At 35.7% G+C, this 16,087-nt stretch overlaps 1 protein-coding gene across 6 annotated transcripts in view; it reads left to right on the top strand.

Moving 5' to 3' along the window:
- The window catches only part of RHOBTB3 (Rho related BTB domain containing 3), a 124,467-nt gene that overhangs the window by 48,923 nt on the left and 59,457 nt on the right, over positions 1 to 16,087 (top strand). For all 6 annotated transcript variants that reach the window (XM_074202352.1, XM_074202353.1, XM_074202355.1 and 3 more), the window contains exons 8-9: positions 1,185 to 1,305; positions 12,137 to 12,310. In XM_074202352.1, the coding sequence (XP_074058453.1) occupies positions 1,185 to 1,305; positions 12,137 to 12,310 (295 nt within the window). The remainder of the gene's footprint in view (positions 1 to 1,184; positions 1,306 to 12,136; positions 12,311 to 16,087) is intronic.

Below are 16,087 nucleotides of genomic sequence, written 5' to 3'. Positions count from 1 at the left end.
CTATGAATTAGGAGGTAAACTGAACATAATTCTTGTATGTGTGATGAGGAAGTGCTTTTTATTTTAATATTTAACTGATCTTCAGTCTGATACTGAATGAAAACTTTATAAAGTGACTGTTGAGGGAGCCTAATGACTTGTTAGCTTCACAGAAAAATACTAAGGCAAAGTGAATTCATACTTAGAGTCCTTTGAGACCTCTTGATCAAAAGTACTATTTAATTACAAAATTGTACTAAGTTCTTTTCTTCTCTCTGCAATAGGGGATTTACTTTCTTCCCATGTGGAGGGAAGAAAAACACTTTCCATTTCACTTCCTAAATTTTCCTGGGTTAAGAGGCAATTAGCACACTGTCACTAGCAGACATACTCTCTGACCTCTATGAGACAATAGCTGAAGTCCTTTCTTCACCCTCCTCCCGATCCCAGCTGCACATCTATTTGTATGTATGGTGACCCTGGGCATAGGAAGTCATAGAGAATCTGGGTCTTGCCTGTTGGACAGTCTTAAACCTGGTTTCCTTTCTGAAATGCATCTGCCCAATCAGTACCACTCTGTTCTCAAAAGCACTTATTCCTTGACTTTGCCATGTGTTTATTTGGCATTTATGTTTCCTCTTTGGAGGAGTATCAGCTCTTCATCTGTAAAATGAGGAAACCAGTATTTGCCCTCCCCACCACTTTGTACTTGTTAAAGGATTATATGAATGTGAACTATTATTATTTTATTTTTTTATTATTTTTTCATTTACAACTATGTGTTATTAAAAACTAATATTTATGCCACTGAAAAGAAATTTCTTTCATTGAAAAGCAACAGTAGTGAGGAGTGCTGTAATGGAGAAAGGAAGATCTCAGGAGAAATTTATATTTAAGCTTTTCTTATTAAGTTATAGTTGTAAGTTATAGTCATTCTCTTACTCATTTAACCTTAGTATTATTTTATTAGTTTCCTTTTAACAAATATGTGGTTTATTTAAAAAATAGATGGGTTGTTTCAGGATTCCTTCCAGCTTAGTTTGTAAAACATTGGATTAGATAATTCTGATTTCTGTTCAGTTCTAAAAGACTCTGCTCTTACCAAAAATGGACAATCAATTTATAGTGATTATGTATTTGGTTCAAAAAAACTAAACCTGTTGTCAACATTATTTTCCTCGTGTCTTTTTTTTTATACTTTATAGATGAATTGCCTAAAGAATTGCCGATCCTATCAGACCAAAAGACCCCTATGGCTTTATAATACTTCTCTCAAGTTTTTCTTTAATACACCATTGCTTGCTGATGTTATCTTCAAAATCCAAGGTACAGTATGTTTTCCCACTGTCCAAACAAGTATTTTGTTTTGTACTTCTTGTACCTCTTAATCCTTACTTGTAACTTTAGATATTTTTAGGGGAAAAAATTGTGATCAAGGATGATGTATTTTACTAAAATGCTAAAAGCAAATACTTTTCTCACTGCTTCCTTTCTTAAAACTTAGGAATCAAAGGGGCATTTAGGTGGCACAGTGGATAAAGCACCAGCCCTGGAGTCAGGAGGACCTGAGTTCAAATCCGGCCTCAGACACTTAATTACCTGTGTGACCTTGGGCAAGTCACTTAACCCCATTGCCTTGCAAAAACAAAACTTAGGAATCAAGTAGAAATAAGGTTTGCTGTGTTTTATTAACTAATAAGCTTTTGTTAAGCTATGTGCCAGATGAGGTACTGATTATACAAAAATTTTTAAAAAATATTTGCTAAGGAGTTAATCTCCTCTTGGTGGAGACAACATTCACACATAAAAAGAAATAGATAAAAGATATTTTGGAACGATGGTGGGAGCATCTGGGGATCAGGAATTGTCTTATGTAGGAAATGGCTTTTGATCTAAGCTTTGAAGGAAACTAAAGATTCTTAGAGCATTTAGGTAACACAGTGGATAAAGTGCCAGGTCTTGAATTAAGAAGACCTAAGTTCAAATCCAGCTTCAGACACTGGATGGATGATTCTGGGCAAATCATTTAATCCTGTTTGCCTCAGTTTCTTCATCTTTTAATTGAACTTTGCCAAGAACATTCTGAAACTGAAACAACTGAATGACAACAACAAAGGATTCTTAGAGGCAAGAGTGAGAAGGGTAGGGGGAAGCTAGTTGGATAGAGCACTCACCCTGGAGAAGGGAGGACCCGAGTTCAAAACTAGCATCAGACATTTAATACCTAGCTGTATGATAATTACTTTGTAAGAGAGAGAGAGAGAGAGAGAGAGAGAGAGAGAGAGAGAGCAAGAGGTGTGCTTTCCAAGCAGTGAGTACCCTTTCAAACTTAGACACAGAGATTGGAGATGGAATGTCACATGTGAGAAACAATAAAAAGGCCAATTTTGATAGACTAGATTATTTGAAGCCGAGTAAGGAGTTTTCCAGAGAAGTAGGGTGGAGACAAATTTTGAAGGACCTTAAACAAAAGTGTTTGTTTTTGATTTTGTAGGTAATGCTGAGTCATTAGCGTTTATTAAGCAGAAAATACACTACATCTTTGAATCTGTGTATACTCATTTTATGTACTTATATGTGCATATGTTTCTCCCCTGTTAGACTTCAAATTCTTTGAGGGTAGGAACCTGCATTTCATCTTTATATTTGCAAATGCCTGACAGATCAAGCTCTTAAGTATTCCTTAATTGATCAACTCAGTGAATAACTTAGTTGAGTTTATACTTTAAGAACATCACTTTGGAAGCTGTGTGGAGGATTACTTGGAAAGAGGAAAGACTTTAGTCAGAGACAAATTAGGGAGTTATTTGCAGTAGTCTTAAAGAGATGATAAGACCCTCAACTAAGATGGTGACCATGTAAGAAGAGAAAGGGGAACAGATGAAGGAGATGTAAAGGTGAAGTCAATGACATTTAGCAGCTGATTGAGGAGGGAGAGGAAGTTTGTGAACCTAAATGACTAGAAGGAAGTGTACCCTCAGCATCAATAGAGAAATTTGGTAGAAGAGCAAATTTGAAGGAAAAGCTTACTGAGTTAGGGTTTTGTTAGCTTTCTTTGTTCTTTGTTCATAGAAAAAAAAATTCCATTCAAAACTTTGATGCTTATTTTAAATAACTCTTTCATTGAATATTTGTTTGTTTTCATGGGTAGGGTGGGGTTGCAAGGCAATGGGGTTGAATGACTTACCAAAGGCCAAACAGCTAGGCAATTATTAAGTGTCTCAGGTCCTCCTGACTCTAGGGTCAGTGTTCTATCCACTGAGCAACCTGGCTCTCTTTCTATCCACTGAGCCACCAACTCTCTTTCATTGAAAGTAAATATACATGACTTGATTATTTGTAGGCTAATGACTACCACATCCAGTTTTTTCTTATTCTTATGGGACAGTAACACTTCCTTTTATCTTTTTTTTTTAAGTTTTTGCAAGGCAAATGGGGTTAAGTGGCTTGGCCAAGGCCAAACAGTTAGGTAATTATTAAGTGTCTGAGGCTGGATTTGAACTCAGGTACTACTGACTCTAATGCTGGTGCTCTATCCACTGTGCCACCTAGCTGCCCCCCCCACTTCCTTTTATCTAATAAATTTTTATAACTGTAACTCTGGAGAGAGAATTTTGAAACTTTCCAAAAATTGAAATATAATCATTAAAATTAAATTGAAAGATTAAGAAAACAGATAAATTCAGTAAAGGAAGTTAAAAGTATTCATTACTATATACCTTAGTTCAGTTTTGAAATTCTGATCAAATCAAATGTGTTTTTGTGAAGATGGAAAGACCACAATGTAAATTTTGTGTACAAGTGAATATATTGTAACTAATATGAGCCTTTAAATTCTGAGAATCACTCTCTAGAAGCTTTAATTTTACCTTTAAGCTCTGTCATTTGCCAAGCTAAATAGAGATTTGGTAACTTTCCAGAATGCAGCTTGCCAAGTTTGCTGTCACTGTTTTATGTAATGTGGACCAATGATAACCAAAAATAATTCAGTAGGAACATCATTGAAGTAATAGCTCCTGCAAAAAAAGCAAGAAAGGGATCACTAATCTCTAAAAATCCCTTCCTCATAGAAATTTTTAATTGGCCCTCCTTAAATGTAAGTCATTGATTTGTTATTTAATGGGAATTACTGATTATCAGTGACTAAAAAATATACACAAAGACTTCTCCTATAAAATATAAAATGAATAATTCACAGTTTATTGCAAAGAAGGCTGAATCTCTATCTTGTCACCATAATAACCCAGGGACTTGAGGATATTTAAGCGATCAGAGATTTAAGAGAGAGAGAGAGAGAGAGAGAGAGAGAGAGGGAGAGAGTGAGTGAGTGAGTGTGTTGGGAGGGAGTTATAGAAGTGGGTGGTGAGGGAGGGGGGATAGTGTTATTCATAGCTACAAATCAAGTCCTGTTCTGGGGATTGTCAGTATCTTGTGTTTATTTAAGGCATTTCCTTAAATTATCAGTTATACTCCATACATATCCATATAGAGAATAAAACTTTAATATAAGGTATTTTCAGGAAGTTTATATTCTGTTAGAAAACAGTGTAATAATACAGCTAGTGTTATGAACAGAGAGAGATTTATCTGGTAGTAATCTGTTTATTTTGTAATTAATGAAGAATAATAAAACTTCTTTCTAAAATTTTTTTCTTATTGTCCCATATGTTCATTTATGCTATTTCCTGAAACTAACTTGAATAGAATCTCCTCTTTTCTTCTCTGCACAAATTAAGTAAGTTATTTTGAGGTTAAAATATTTTGAAGAGGTAAGGGGTTAATAAGTTAGGAAGAGTACTGGCTGGCAAGTATTTTATGTATCCTATTTGCAAGTCTTGCTTAAACTGCCTTAAGGTAAAACACTACTGAAGCTAAAACATAATATTCAGTTCTAGTAATTCAGTTTAGTTTAATACCATAAAATAGTGAACCCTGTGTTCTAGGTTGTGGTACAGTGAAGAGAGTACTTGGCTTGGAGTGCCTGTTCAAATATGATCTATGAAGCTCCATTCACTCCCTTTTTCCAACTTCTCTTTGTCATTTAAAGCCTTTTACAATCTGCCTCTAATCTACCCTTTCAAGCTTACCCTAGTTTCCTCATCTGTAAAATGAACAGGAGAAGGAAATGGCTAATCATTCTACTGTCTCTTCCAAAATGTCAGGCACAACTAAAAAAAAAAATACCCTATGTTCTGTAGATGCAAAGATAGAAATTAAATGGTCCCTGACCTCAAGTTCAGGTTTTGAGGAAATACAACAGGAAAAAGATAAGTAAATATTAGGTATATGCAAAGTAATATAAAGTAATTTGGTAATGGGGTAGCACTCACAACCTGGGGCATCTGGAAAAGCTTAGAATAGCAGTGGTGCTTGAGCTGCACCCTAAAGGGACTTGGGGGTATCAAGAGGTAAAACTGAGGGAGGGGTAGCATCCTAGGCAAGAGGGATAGGCTGTGTGCAAAGACTTGGAAGCAGGAGAAGGATTATAGTTTGTGGGGAGCAGTGAATAGAACTGTTTGGCAAAAACAGAGAGTGGTTGAAGAGGAGCAATGTATAATTAGCTTGAACAGGTGGATTAGAGCCAGATTGTGAAAGGCTTTTAAATGACAAAGAGAAGTGTTTGGCAATAGGGAGTTACCTCATTATCAGGAAAGTAGGTTGATCACATCTTTGCTATGGTATTATCAGTTTGATAGCTTTTGTGGAGGATGAATTGGAGAAGGGAGAGACTAGGAAAAAAGAAAACCTAGAAGACTATTGCCATAATCCAGGCAAAAGGTGGTGAGCATCTAGAGTAGAGTAGTATTCTGATATGAATAGAGTAGAGAGGGAAAGATGTGAGGGACATGGAAGTAGCATTAACAGGACTTAAAAACCTGCTTAGTTTTGTGGAGTGAGGGAGAGTGAAGAGTAGAGAACATTTATTTTTTAACTTTATTTTTCTTGGGTTGTTTCTTTTTGATCTGCTTTCTTTCACATTGTGGTTAATATGGAAATATGTTTTGCATGACTACACATGTATAGCTCATATCATATTACTTGCTTCCTCAATGAATAGTGTAATGAGGGAGGGAAAGAGTTTTGAACTCAAAAAAAAATTTTTTTTGCAAGGCAATGGCTTGCCCAAGGCCACATGGCTAGGTAATTATTAAGTGTCTGAGACCGGCTTTGAACTCAGGTATTCCTGACTCCAGGGCCGGTGCTCTACTGCACAACCTAGCCACCCCTGAACTTAAAATTTTAAAAAATGTATGTTAAAAATTGTTTTTACATGTAATGGGCAAAATAAAATACAGAGGATGACTGAAATTGCAAATGTGGACTGGAAGGATGATGTTACTCTCAACAGAAAAAGCAAAATTTAGAGTAAAAGTAAGTTTAGGGAGAAAGAGAATGAATACTATCTAGATATGTTGAGTTTTAAGGAGCAAGATGAACATCCATTTGCAGATGTTCGGTAGGCAGTTGGTAGTAGATTTTTTTCAGTAATCTGAAGAGAGTGAATGAAACTGTTAGAGCTGATGTGATCTTTGTGAAAGTATAAAAAGTGAATTGAAAGAGAGTTCAAATTGAAGGGACATGAATGATGATCTAGAAAGAAGGATAAGAGGAATTCATTAATTAGGAGGCAACCAATAGAATTGTCATTTTTTAAATAATTTTTTGAAATTAAGATCTGCCTTCTTCTTGTCTCATCTTCCCAATTTCAAAGGCAAGAAAAATTAAACTCCCATTAAAAACAGGTGTACATACATACATATATTTGTATACCTATATATATATCTCCAAGCAAAACAAATTCCTGAGCTGGTCATATCCAAAAAATTATTTCTCAGTCTCTAATCTAATAAGTCTATAACCTCTTAGTCAGGAGGTAGGTAGCATGTTTCATCAAGAGTCCTCTGAAATCAGGGCCAGATTTGTTTGTATTTTTTTGGTTGTCTTTACAGTTTTGTTTTTAATGTATAAATTATTCTCCTGGTTCTACTCTCTTCACTTTGCATCAGTTCATGTCTTCATATATTTCCTCTGAATCCATTCTTTTCATCATTTCTTTTTTCCTTCTTCATTTCTTATAATAGTATTTCATAATATTGGCAGCTAAAGTGGCACAATGGATAGAGTACCAGACCTGGAGTCAAATGTGATCCCAGACACTTACTAGCAGTATCATCTTGTTTGCCTCAGTTTCCTAATCTCTAAAATGAGTTGGAGAAGGAAATGGCAAATCACTTCAGTGACTTTGCCAAGAAAACCTCAAATAAGGTCATAAACTCAGACATGACTGAAACACAACTGACCAACAACAACTTTAATCACATTCATATTTCATAATAGATTTAGTCATTCCCCAATAGATGGCTAACTCATTTTTTTCCAGTTATTTGTGAGCACAAAAAGAACTGCTATAAATATTTTCCTTTTTTGGTTGTGGAGTATAGTCAAAGAGTATGAATAATGTAATAGCTTTATGTACATAGTTCCCAATTAATGAATCAGTTCACTGGCCCACCAGCGATACAGTAATATTCCTTTCCTCCCACTTCACTTCCAGCATTTGTCCTTTTCCTTGTTATTATTTTTCTGCCCGAGAAAGCACTGTCCTCAAAGCGGGGGGGGGGGTTGATACTATTTTGCAGGAAGGGATGATTAACAATATTAAATAGTACAGATGAGTGAAGAAGAAAAAGGACTGAGAAAAGACCATTTTGATTTAGTAAGTAAAACATCATTGGTAACCTCAAAGAACTAAGTTTTAGTTGAATGGTGAGGTAGAAAGCCAGATTGTAAGAGAATGAGATATGAATGTACATTGAAGAAATGGAGGCATTTAGTTTAACTTTTTTTGAAATAGAAATGAAATGGAGGATGTTCTCTCTTTTTCTCCCATTTGTTAGAACTTTTTTTAATCCCTTCTACCCTTCTTTCCCCTCTTTTTTTTACCTTTTTTTTTTTTTTAAGATTTTTCAAGGCAATGGGGTTAAGTGGCTTGCCCAAGGCCACACAGCTAGGTAATTATTAAGTGTCTGAGGCCAGATCTGAATTCAGGTACTCCTGACTCCAGGGCTGGTGCTCTATCCACTGCACCACCTAGCCACCCCTTTGGGCTACATTTTGACTTAGAAAACTGCAAGTTAACATTATTTATGTAAAATTGTATTTTTAATTTTCTATTTTCTTAAAATTCTCAGTTACATTTTAATCTAATCTGGGTCACACTTGGGAATTTTACCAGCATTGGATTAAAAAATGTAATCCAGGGGCGGCTAGGTGGCGCAGTGGATAGAGCACCCTGGCCCTGGAGTCAGGAGTACCTGAGTTCAAATGTGGCCTCAGACACTTAATAATTACCTAGCTGTGTGGCCTTGGGCAAGCCACTTAACCTCATTGCCTTGAAAAAGATTTAAAAAAAAAATGTAATCCAGTTTGGACTCAGGGGCTCCTGGCTCCAGGGCTGCTGCTCCATTCACTGCGCCACCTGGCTGTACTTTATTATTATTATTATTATTATTAATTTTTTTCTCTTTACTTTATCGCTCATGTGTCTATATTTTTTTGGGGGAGGGGGTATTTGTGTTTACTCTTAAACAAGAATATTTTAGTAATGTATATAAAATATTTGTACAAAAATAAGAATAAACAAATAAATAAACAAACAAATAAAAAAGAAATTACATTTAAAAAAATGTAATCCAGGATCGAGGATATACTTAAAGATATGCTAGGTAGAGTAGGGGCTGGAGCAGTGGCTAGAATACCCATGCATTCTATACCATGCATTCTCATTTACTAGGGTTAAGATGTCAGATCTGGGTTTGCTTCCATCTTTAAATCTATGATCTTTTACTTCAAATGCACTCAGATGGCCTTGTCTTAGATAGAAACCAGATCCTGGTTTTATTCCTATCTGTAGTGTCTTGGAGATGGCAAGTCTATTCTGCTGATGTCACAAGTCTATTCCACTGATGTCACAAGAGGTTAGACAGCTAATTAAAGGGGCACATACCCTCTCTCCAGACCAGAACCCAAATCTCCTCATTCCCAATTCATTCCTCTTTTCATTGTAGCATCTTGATGCTAATGTGGTACAAGCAGGAACTAGTAATTTGATTTCTCTCTCAGTTGTAGAGGTTGGCAGCCTCAGCCACCTACCATGTTGGGGGGAAGACCTTGTAGAAAGACCATGTGGTACATTGGGAAACTCATTCATTACATTGGGAGTTGAAACTTGGTATCCAATCTTGAAGAAAGAAATGCTTTTACAGATATTGAGAAAAAAACCCAAATCTTTCATCTTTTGTTCTGCACTGTCTGCCAAATTAATACAGGATGAATGTGTTCTTTGAAATGCTTAACTGACATGACTGTTTTAGAAAGTTTCTATGAAGAAAAGTTGTGAGAGTGGAACTTAAATTCTCCATAGCCAAGTATTATGCTGTTTTAGATGTCTTTTCAAAGACTTTTTTGATCCCATTGTATTTTTGAACAATACTGCCCCACCCTTCCTTCTCCCAGGGTTTCACTTTTCAAAGGTAAAGGGATAATTGTTTCAAAACTCATTTCTCAATAAAATTAATGGTGTGGGTTATTGAAGTATTGTTGATAATTTCAAAAGCCTTATAAAAACAGTTATTCTTGAAAGCTCTGTTTAAACTTACTCTGAAGGCTTAGTGAATTCCCTCCTCACCCACAGACCTTTTGTATCTTTATGCTATAGAACTCTTGTTATTTATACCACAACAGTAGGGCTTTTGATTTGTTTAAAAAGATATATTTTAATTTTTTGGTTGTATTCCAGTCAAATCCTTAAATCCTAATGCCATTGTGTGTTTGACCACACTATTGATCTATGTGTACAGATAATACAGACACACCAGCTGAAACAACTAGCATGCTTTTCTAGAAAAACTCTTTCCTTATATTACCTTATTTGAATTCAGATGCACACTTCTAAAGAGGATAAGGAAAAGAAAGGGAAGAATGGTACTGATAGGATACAGGTATGATGATTGAATCACAACAGGTACTGATGCATATTCTTCCTTGGAAAAGAGTCTATACTTAAAGTTTTATGAACTGGAATAAAAATTGCATAGTCAGCTGATGAACAGTAGTTTCTGGGCAGTTATACTTATTTAAAAAACCTCATGGAGATTGAGCTAGGAGTCCCTTTTAGTTTAAGAATATGGAACCATAATGAAGCTGGGTAATTTTCCCAGGACTTCAAAATTTAGAAGAGACTGAAAGCTTTTTTAACTCTCCAGAAGCAAAAATAATTTGTTAAAAATAGGGAGCTATGGGGCAGCTAGGTGGTGCAGTAGATACTGGCCTTGGAGTCAGGAGGACCTGGCTTTGAACCTGAATTCAAATCTTTTCTCAGACATATTATAATTACCTAGCTGTGTGACCTTGGACAAGTCACTTAACTACATTGCCTTGTTAAAAAAAAACTTAAAAGAAAAGCAAATAGGGAGCTACCAGATGGCTCCCCTCATGGTCATATCCCAGGTGTTCTATACCCCAACCTACCCTACCCATGATGTGGCATTTGAAGATGGATTTCATACATATTTCCCGTGATTCATTTGCACTACTTGACTTGGGTAAAAAATTATTCTTTAAAACTCTGTAGGAGAATGTGATAATGATAATAAGTCATATTTAGAAAGTGCTTTAAGTTTGCAAAGTATTATACATAAATTATTTCATTTGATCTTTGCTATTATTAACTTCCCTTTTACAAATAAGAAATCTTGGATATACAGAAGTTTTGTAACTTGCCTTGCTTCTTAGTGTCAGAATCAGGATTTGAACCCAGTCTTCCAGATTTAAGTATTAGTTCCACCTCAGAAATTTGCACATGAAGGAGTATGTAAATATTCTACACTCATGAATATGGACTAGATGTAGGGAACAGGTAATAGAGTTCTTTCATCTCTTGATTCTGGAAAGATTATTGGTAATTCCTCATTTCCCCATACCAGCAGTGACTTTTGCATCATCCTCATGGTTGTTAGCTTGGTTCTTCAATTCCTATAATAAAAGAATCAATGAACATTTTCCATATGTTGTGGAAATCAAGAGGCTGGTGTCCTTTGCTCTTGTTGCCATTGTAGTTTGCAGGTGACTTCTACAGAAAGATGACAAAATTGTATTAGTTTCTCAGGTCCTTTATATAGGATATTCCACAAGTCTTAGTGCAGTTTTAAGTTTATTTTACTTCATTTAAAAATTGTTTTTAATATTTTTTTTATTTTGAGTTCCAAATTCTCTCTCTCTCCCATGAGACACTTCCTTACCCATTGAGAAGGCAAACATTGTGATACCCACTGGAATACCTTATATTTTAAACAGATTCAAGATGGATCTAGGTTGTGAACTTTCAAAAGTGTAAAGGGGCTGAGTTTTTAAAGCAACCATTTCTCCCCAAGAGTAGTTGTAATATCTCAGACTGAGGAAATAGCAGTCCTTCTGGAGTGTTGACCACCCCCCCCCCCCAATACCATTTGCCTGGCACTGTACAAATATCTCATTTGATCTTCACAAAACCCCTCAGAAGGAGGTGCTATTTTTTTTACAGTTGAGGAAACTGAGGCAAACCAACATTAAGTGAGGGGTCAAATAGCTAGTCAGTGTCTGAGGTTGAAGTTGAACTTGGGTCTTCCTGACTTCAGGCCAGGAACTCAACATATCTTTCACCCTATTTTCATTTCCACTCACCACTACTTCTTCATATTAGGCAAGTTTAGTCTGGAGTGGGTGGAGTAACCAGGAAGGGGTGGTATTATTTCCTGGGGAGGTGCATGGTATTGATGGTTGGTTGGTTATTATTGTTAGTTCATATTAATTAGGAAGGACCATTTTCTAATTTTTGAAATAATACTGAAATATTAACTAGTTACCTGATATATATTTCAGCATGAATTTATGTTGTATGCAATATGTTGTTTGCAATCTGGTTTCATCTTTTTGCCAACTGAAGTTCTTATGCATTATATTGGACATGACCCATAAAATCATTTTTTGAGAATAAACCCAAAGTCTGCTGAATGAAATGCTTGACCTAGAAAACATATTTGTCTAATGAAAGACCGTTTTAGGATTCAATTTATACTTTACTTGTCTGACTGCACAACTTGTTCTCTGAATTTTCCAGGCTCTACTGTGCCAGCCCACAGAGCTGTGCTGGTGGCTCGTTGTAAGGTGATGGCTGCTATGTTTAATGGCAATTACCTTGAAGCCAATAGTGTGTTGGTTCCGGTTTATGGTGTTTCCAAAGAGACTTTCCTTTCTTTTCTAGAGTACCTGTATACAGACTCCTGCTGCCCAGGTAAGCAGTGCTAATGTTCTGTATAACAAGTTTTGCTTAGAATCTTCTATGTACTCGCTTTTATTAGGTGTTCAAGATCTTGAAATAAAAGATTAACAATCTCTACCCTCATGGATTCTGCAGTCCATGGAATGCTGAATCAAAATTTTACTTATTTTCCTCCTTTTCCTCTTTTTTGATTAATTTATTTTCAATAAAATCCATCTTCTTTTAAGGTGTGTGTCAGAAGTTGAATTTTCAAAAGTACAATACAATTAGTATTGTATTGTATACAATACAATTTTGTATATAATACAAAAGTACTATACAATTATGAGGAAATTTGGGGATATATTGGGTTTTTGTAGTTAGTTTCCATGGTCTGAAAGACCAATAATAGGGTTTGAAGTGCTTTTGAAGCTTTAAAATCACTGTGGAGATGGAGTGCCAAGACTGCAGGATCTGGGGTTGGCTTATTGGAGTTTATGACTCCTCTAGATTTGTAGGTACTGATCCTGGTTAAGATGCAACTATCCAGAGTGGGGAGTGGAGGAATGAGGGGCTCTGATTTAGTACTGATTTTTTATTGTAAATTCCCTAAGAGATCTGAAATAATTCTATTCTACCCAATACCTCATACTCCCTTGGACTTCTGTACTGTTTTAAGGAGAAATTAGTCCTGAAAGACCAAGTTTAAACTAAGTCTTCATAAGACACTTCCAATTATTCAGGGGAGTGCTAGAATTTCCTTGTCCTGATCTCTCCAGGATATTTCTGGGGCAGAAGCCAAAACCATGTGTCAGCAACAGATTGGAGGCCTCTCTAATTCTGGTCTCTCTGGCCCAAACTTGTGGCCTGGGGATATGGTGAGGCCCCCTCCCCCCGATTTCCCTAGGACTTAGCAATTACAGGCGTGGAGCCAGTACCCAACTGAAAAGCCTATTGTGGCATGTCCTAGGTAGGACATCAGGTGCCCATTAATGAGAATAACAACATACCATTCACCACAGTTTTAAAAAAAAAAATGTATTTATTATTCAGAATGCTCTCTTGGGATTTGCTTCTTTTTTTTATTATATTTTTTAACTATCTTTTCCTTTCTCCCTCCCCCCACTTTTGAATTATAACACTAAAGTAGAAAATAAACTTACTTCCCATTTGAAATTCATCTCTTGAGTCCACCTAGTGGAAAGTTTTAGAAGTTAGAAATCAAACTTTCCCATCTTAAAGGTTATTGTTCTTAGACTAATGACTGTTGTTGTTTTTATTATTATTATTATTAGTCCTGTTAATTAAGGAGTTAGGTAAGTAGTGGTCATTCAAGCTGGTTTCTTTTGTCTTTGTATTTCTGTTAACAAAGAGGAGAAAGTAGGCCAAAATTGGAGCCACAGAAGCTGTTTTAAACCACTCTGCTACTTAATTTCTATGACCTTGTGGACTTTTCATTTCCCTTTGTGGACCTCATTCTTCTCATCTGCAAAATGAAAAGGTTGAACCGAATAGCCCCCAGTGGTCCCTTAAACTGTAACTCTTTGATCATATGAACTCAAGTGGATAAAAAGTAAAGATGGTGTTTATCAGTAAATGTTTTTTGGCATACCTTCATTCACTGTCCTACATGTTACAGTCAGTCTTGTTATGTTAGTTGAGGCCATCCAAATCTTGAGATCTGAGACTTGTGTTCAGATATTTGAAGTGATAGAAAAGTTTGACTTCTCAGTAACTAAGCTACAGCTAACAAATAATAAAAATTGTCATAAAAAAAAAAACCAGAACAGAATAAAGTTCACTAAAGATTGGTACAAGTCCTGTGGAACATAGTAAATAGAATACTGGCCCTGGTATTCAGGAAGCCCTGGGTTCATATCCCACTTGTGACACTTGCTAGTTATATGAGCTTGTGCAGTAATACTGAATTCAAGTACTGTGAGATTCAAATGAGGTAATTACTGCAAAATGCTTTACAAATTTTAAACACTTTACAAATACCAGCAGTTATTACCAGTCGGGTGGAGAAAAGCTATGAGTCAGAAAATAATCAAGTCATGCTTAACTCTGGGATGAAAACATTAGAAATATTATACATGGTACCTGAAATGATTTTCTCATTATGCTCAACATTAGTCAGCCACTTTTCAGAGTACTTTGGCAACTTATATCATAGGAAGAGGAATGTGAAGAGCTTAAAAGGATTTAGATGAGAACCATAAAGATGTCTAAAGGATTGGAAAATTCTATCCATGAGGAGATTTAAAACAAACAATATAGTTTTTTAAAAAATATTTTATTTCTTTGTTTTTCCAACTGCATGCAATGGTAATTTTTGCCAATCTTTTTTTTTTTGGCAAGGTATTTTTCTTCCTCCCTCCTCCCTTCCCTTCCCCATCCCCTGACAGAAAGCAATCTGATATTGAACATGTTGTGAGAGAAGAATCAGATCCAAATGGAAGGACAACATTAGAGAGCAAACATTGACATAATACACAAGACAACTATTAAAAATTGAAAATAGGGGCAGCTAGGTGGCATAGTAGATAAAAGCACTGGCCTTGGAGTCAGGAGTACCTGGGTTCAAATCTGGTCTCAGACACTTAACAATTACCTAGCTGTGTGGCTGTGGGCAAGCCACTTAACCCCATTTGCCTTGCAAAAACCTAAAAAAATTGAAAATAATAAGCTTTTGTTTTCATTTAAACTCCATAGTTCTGGATATGGATGGTATTTACCATCTTTTAAAATTGTCTTTGATCAAGAAAGAACTGATAGTTTCTGAATATAGACTGAAGTATACTTCCCCCCCACACTTTATTTTTCTTGAGGTTTCTTTTTTCTTTGTTGGGGGGGTTATGTTTACTTTTAAAACATGACTGTTGTGGTAATGTGTTTCATGGCTATACCTACACCAAGTAGGCATAACCTACACCAAGGAACTTGCCTTCTCAATGGGGGGGGGGGGAGTGGGGGTGGGAAGAAGGGAGAGAATTTGGAACTCAAGGTTTTTAAAGTAAATGTTGATACTAGCTTTTGCATGTAGCTGGGGGGGGAGAATTTAAAAAATAAAATATTTTTTTAAAAAAGAAAATGCACAAAAAAAGTTCAATTGTAGATCATACTTAGAGGAAGGAGTGTCACTTAGAGTTAAGAGTCCTGGTGGTCAGTGAAGCATCATGTAGGAAGGAAAGACTGTAAACCTCTAATGTCCCTTTCAACTAAAAGTGATCCTTTCAAGAGGAGCATGCTGAAGCCACATCAAACCAAATGAAAGAGCTGATTTTTAAAAATTTAGTATGAACATTAACACCTTAGAAATCATTAAACACTACAAATTGGGGTTTGATTTTTCATTTTGCTAATTGTCTAGTCTTAAGAAAGTAATGGAGAGAATGTTATCAACACAGATTAAATTTAAACGTTTTTAAAAAATTGTCTTTGATTATTATATTGCTGAAATGAACAAGTCCTTCACAGTTGATCATCACTCCATGTTGTTAGAGTATACAATGTTCTTCTGGTTCTGCTCATCTCACTCAACATCAATGCAAGCAAATCATCTCAGTCTTTTCTGAAATCCCATCCCTCATGCTTTCTTATAGAACAATAGTGTTCCATCACATACATATACCAAAATTTGTTCTGCTGTTCCCCAATTGATGAGAATTCCCTCAATTTCTAATTCTTGGGAAATAATTTTTTTAAACTGGAGAGAAAATTCAGGAAAATGAAATGGTGATATGAATTATTGATAATTTTCAATTTGAGAAGGTCCCCACAGAATGGTAATCATATCTTTTATATTTC

This window comes from Macrotis lagotis, chromosome X, assembly GCF_037893015.1.
Source record: "Macrotis lagotis isolate mMagLag1 chromosome X, bilby.v1.9.chrom.fasta, whole genome shotgun sequence".
In the NCBI taxonomy this organism is placed as follows: domain Eukaryota; kingdom Metazoa; phylum Chordata; class Mammalia; order Peramelemorphia; family Peramelidae; genus Macrotis; species Macrotis lagotis.
The sequence above is the reverse complement of the archived record's forward strand: the minus strand, read 5'-3'. Positions and strand labels throughout refer to the sequence as shown.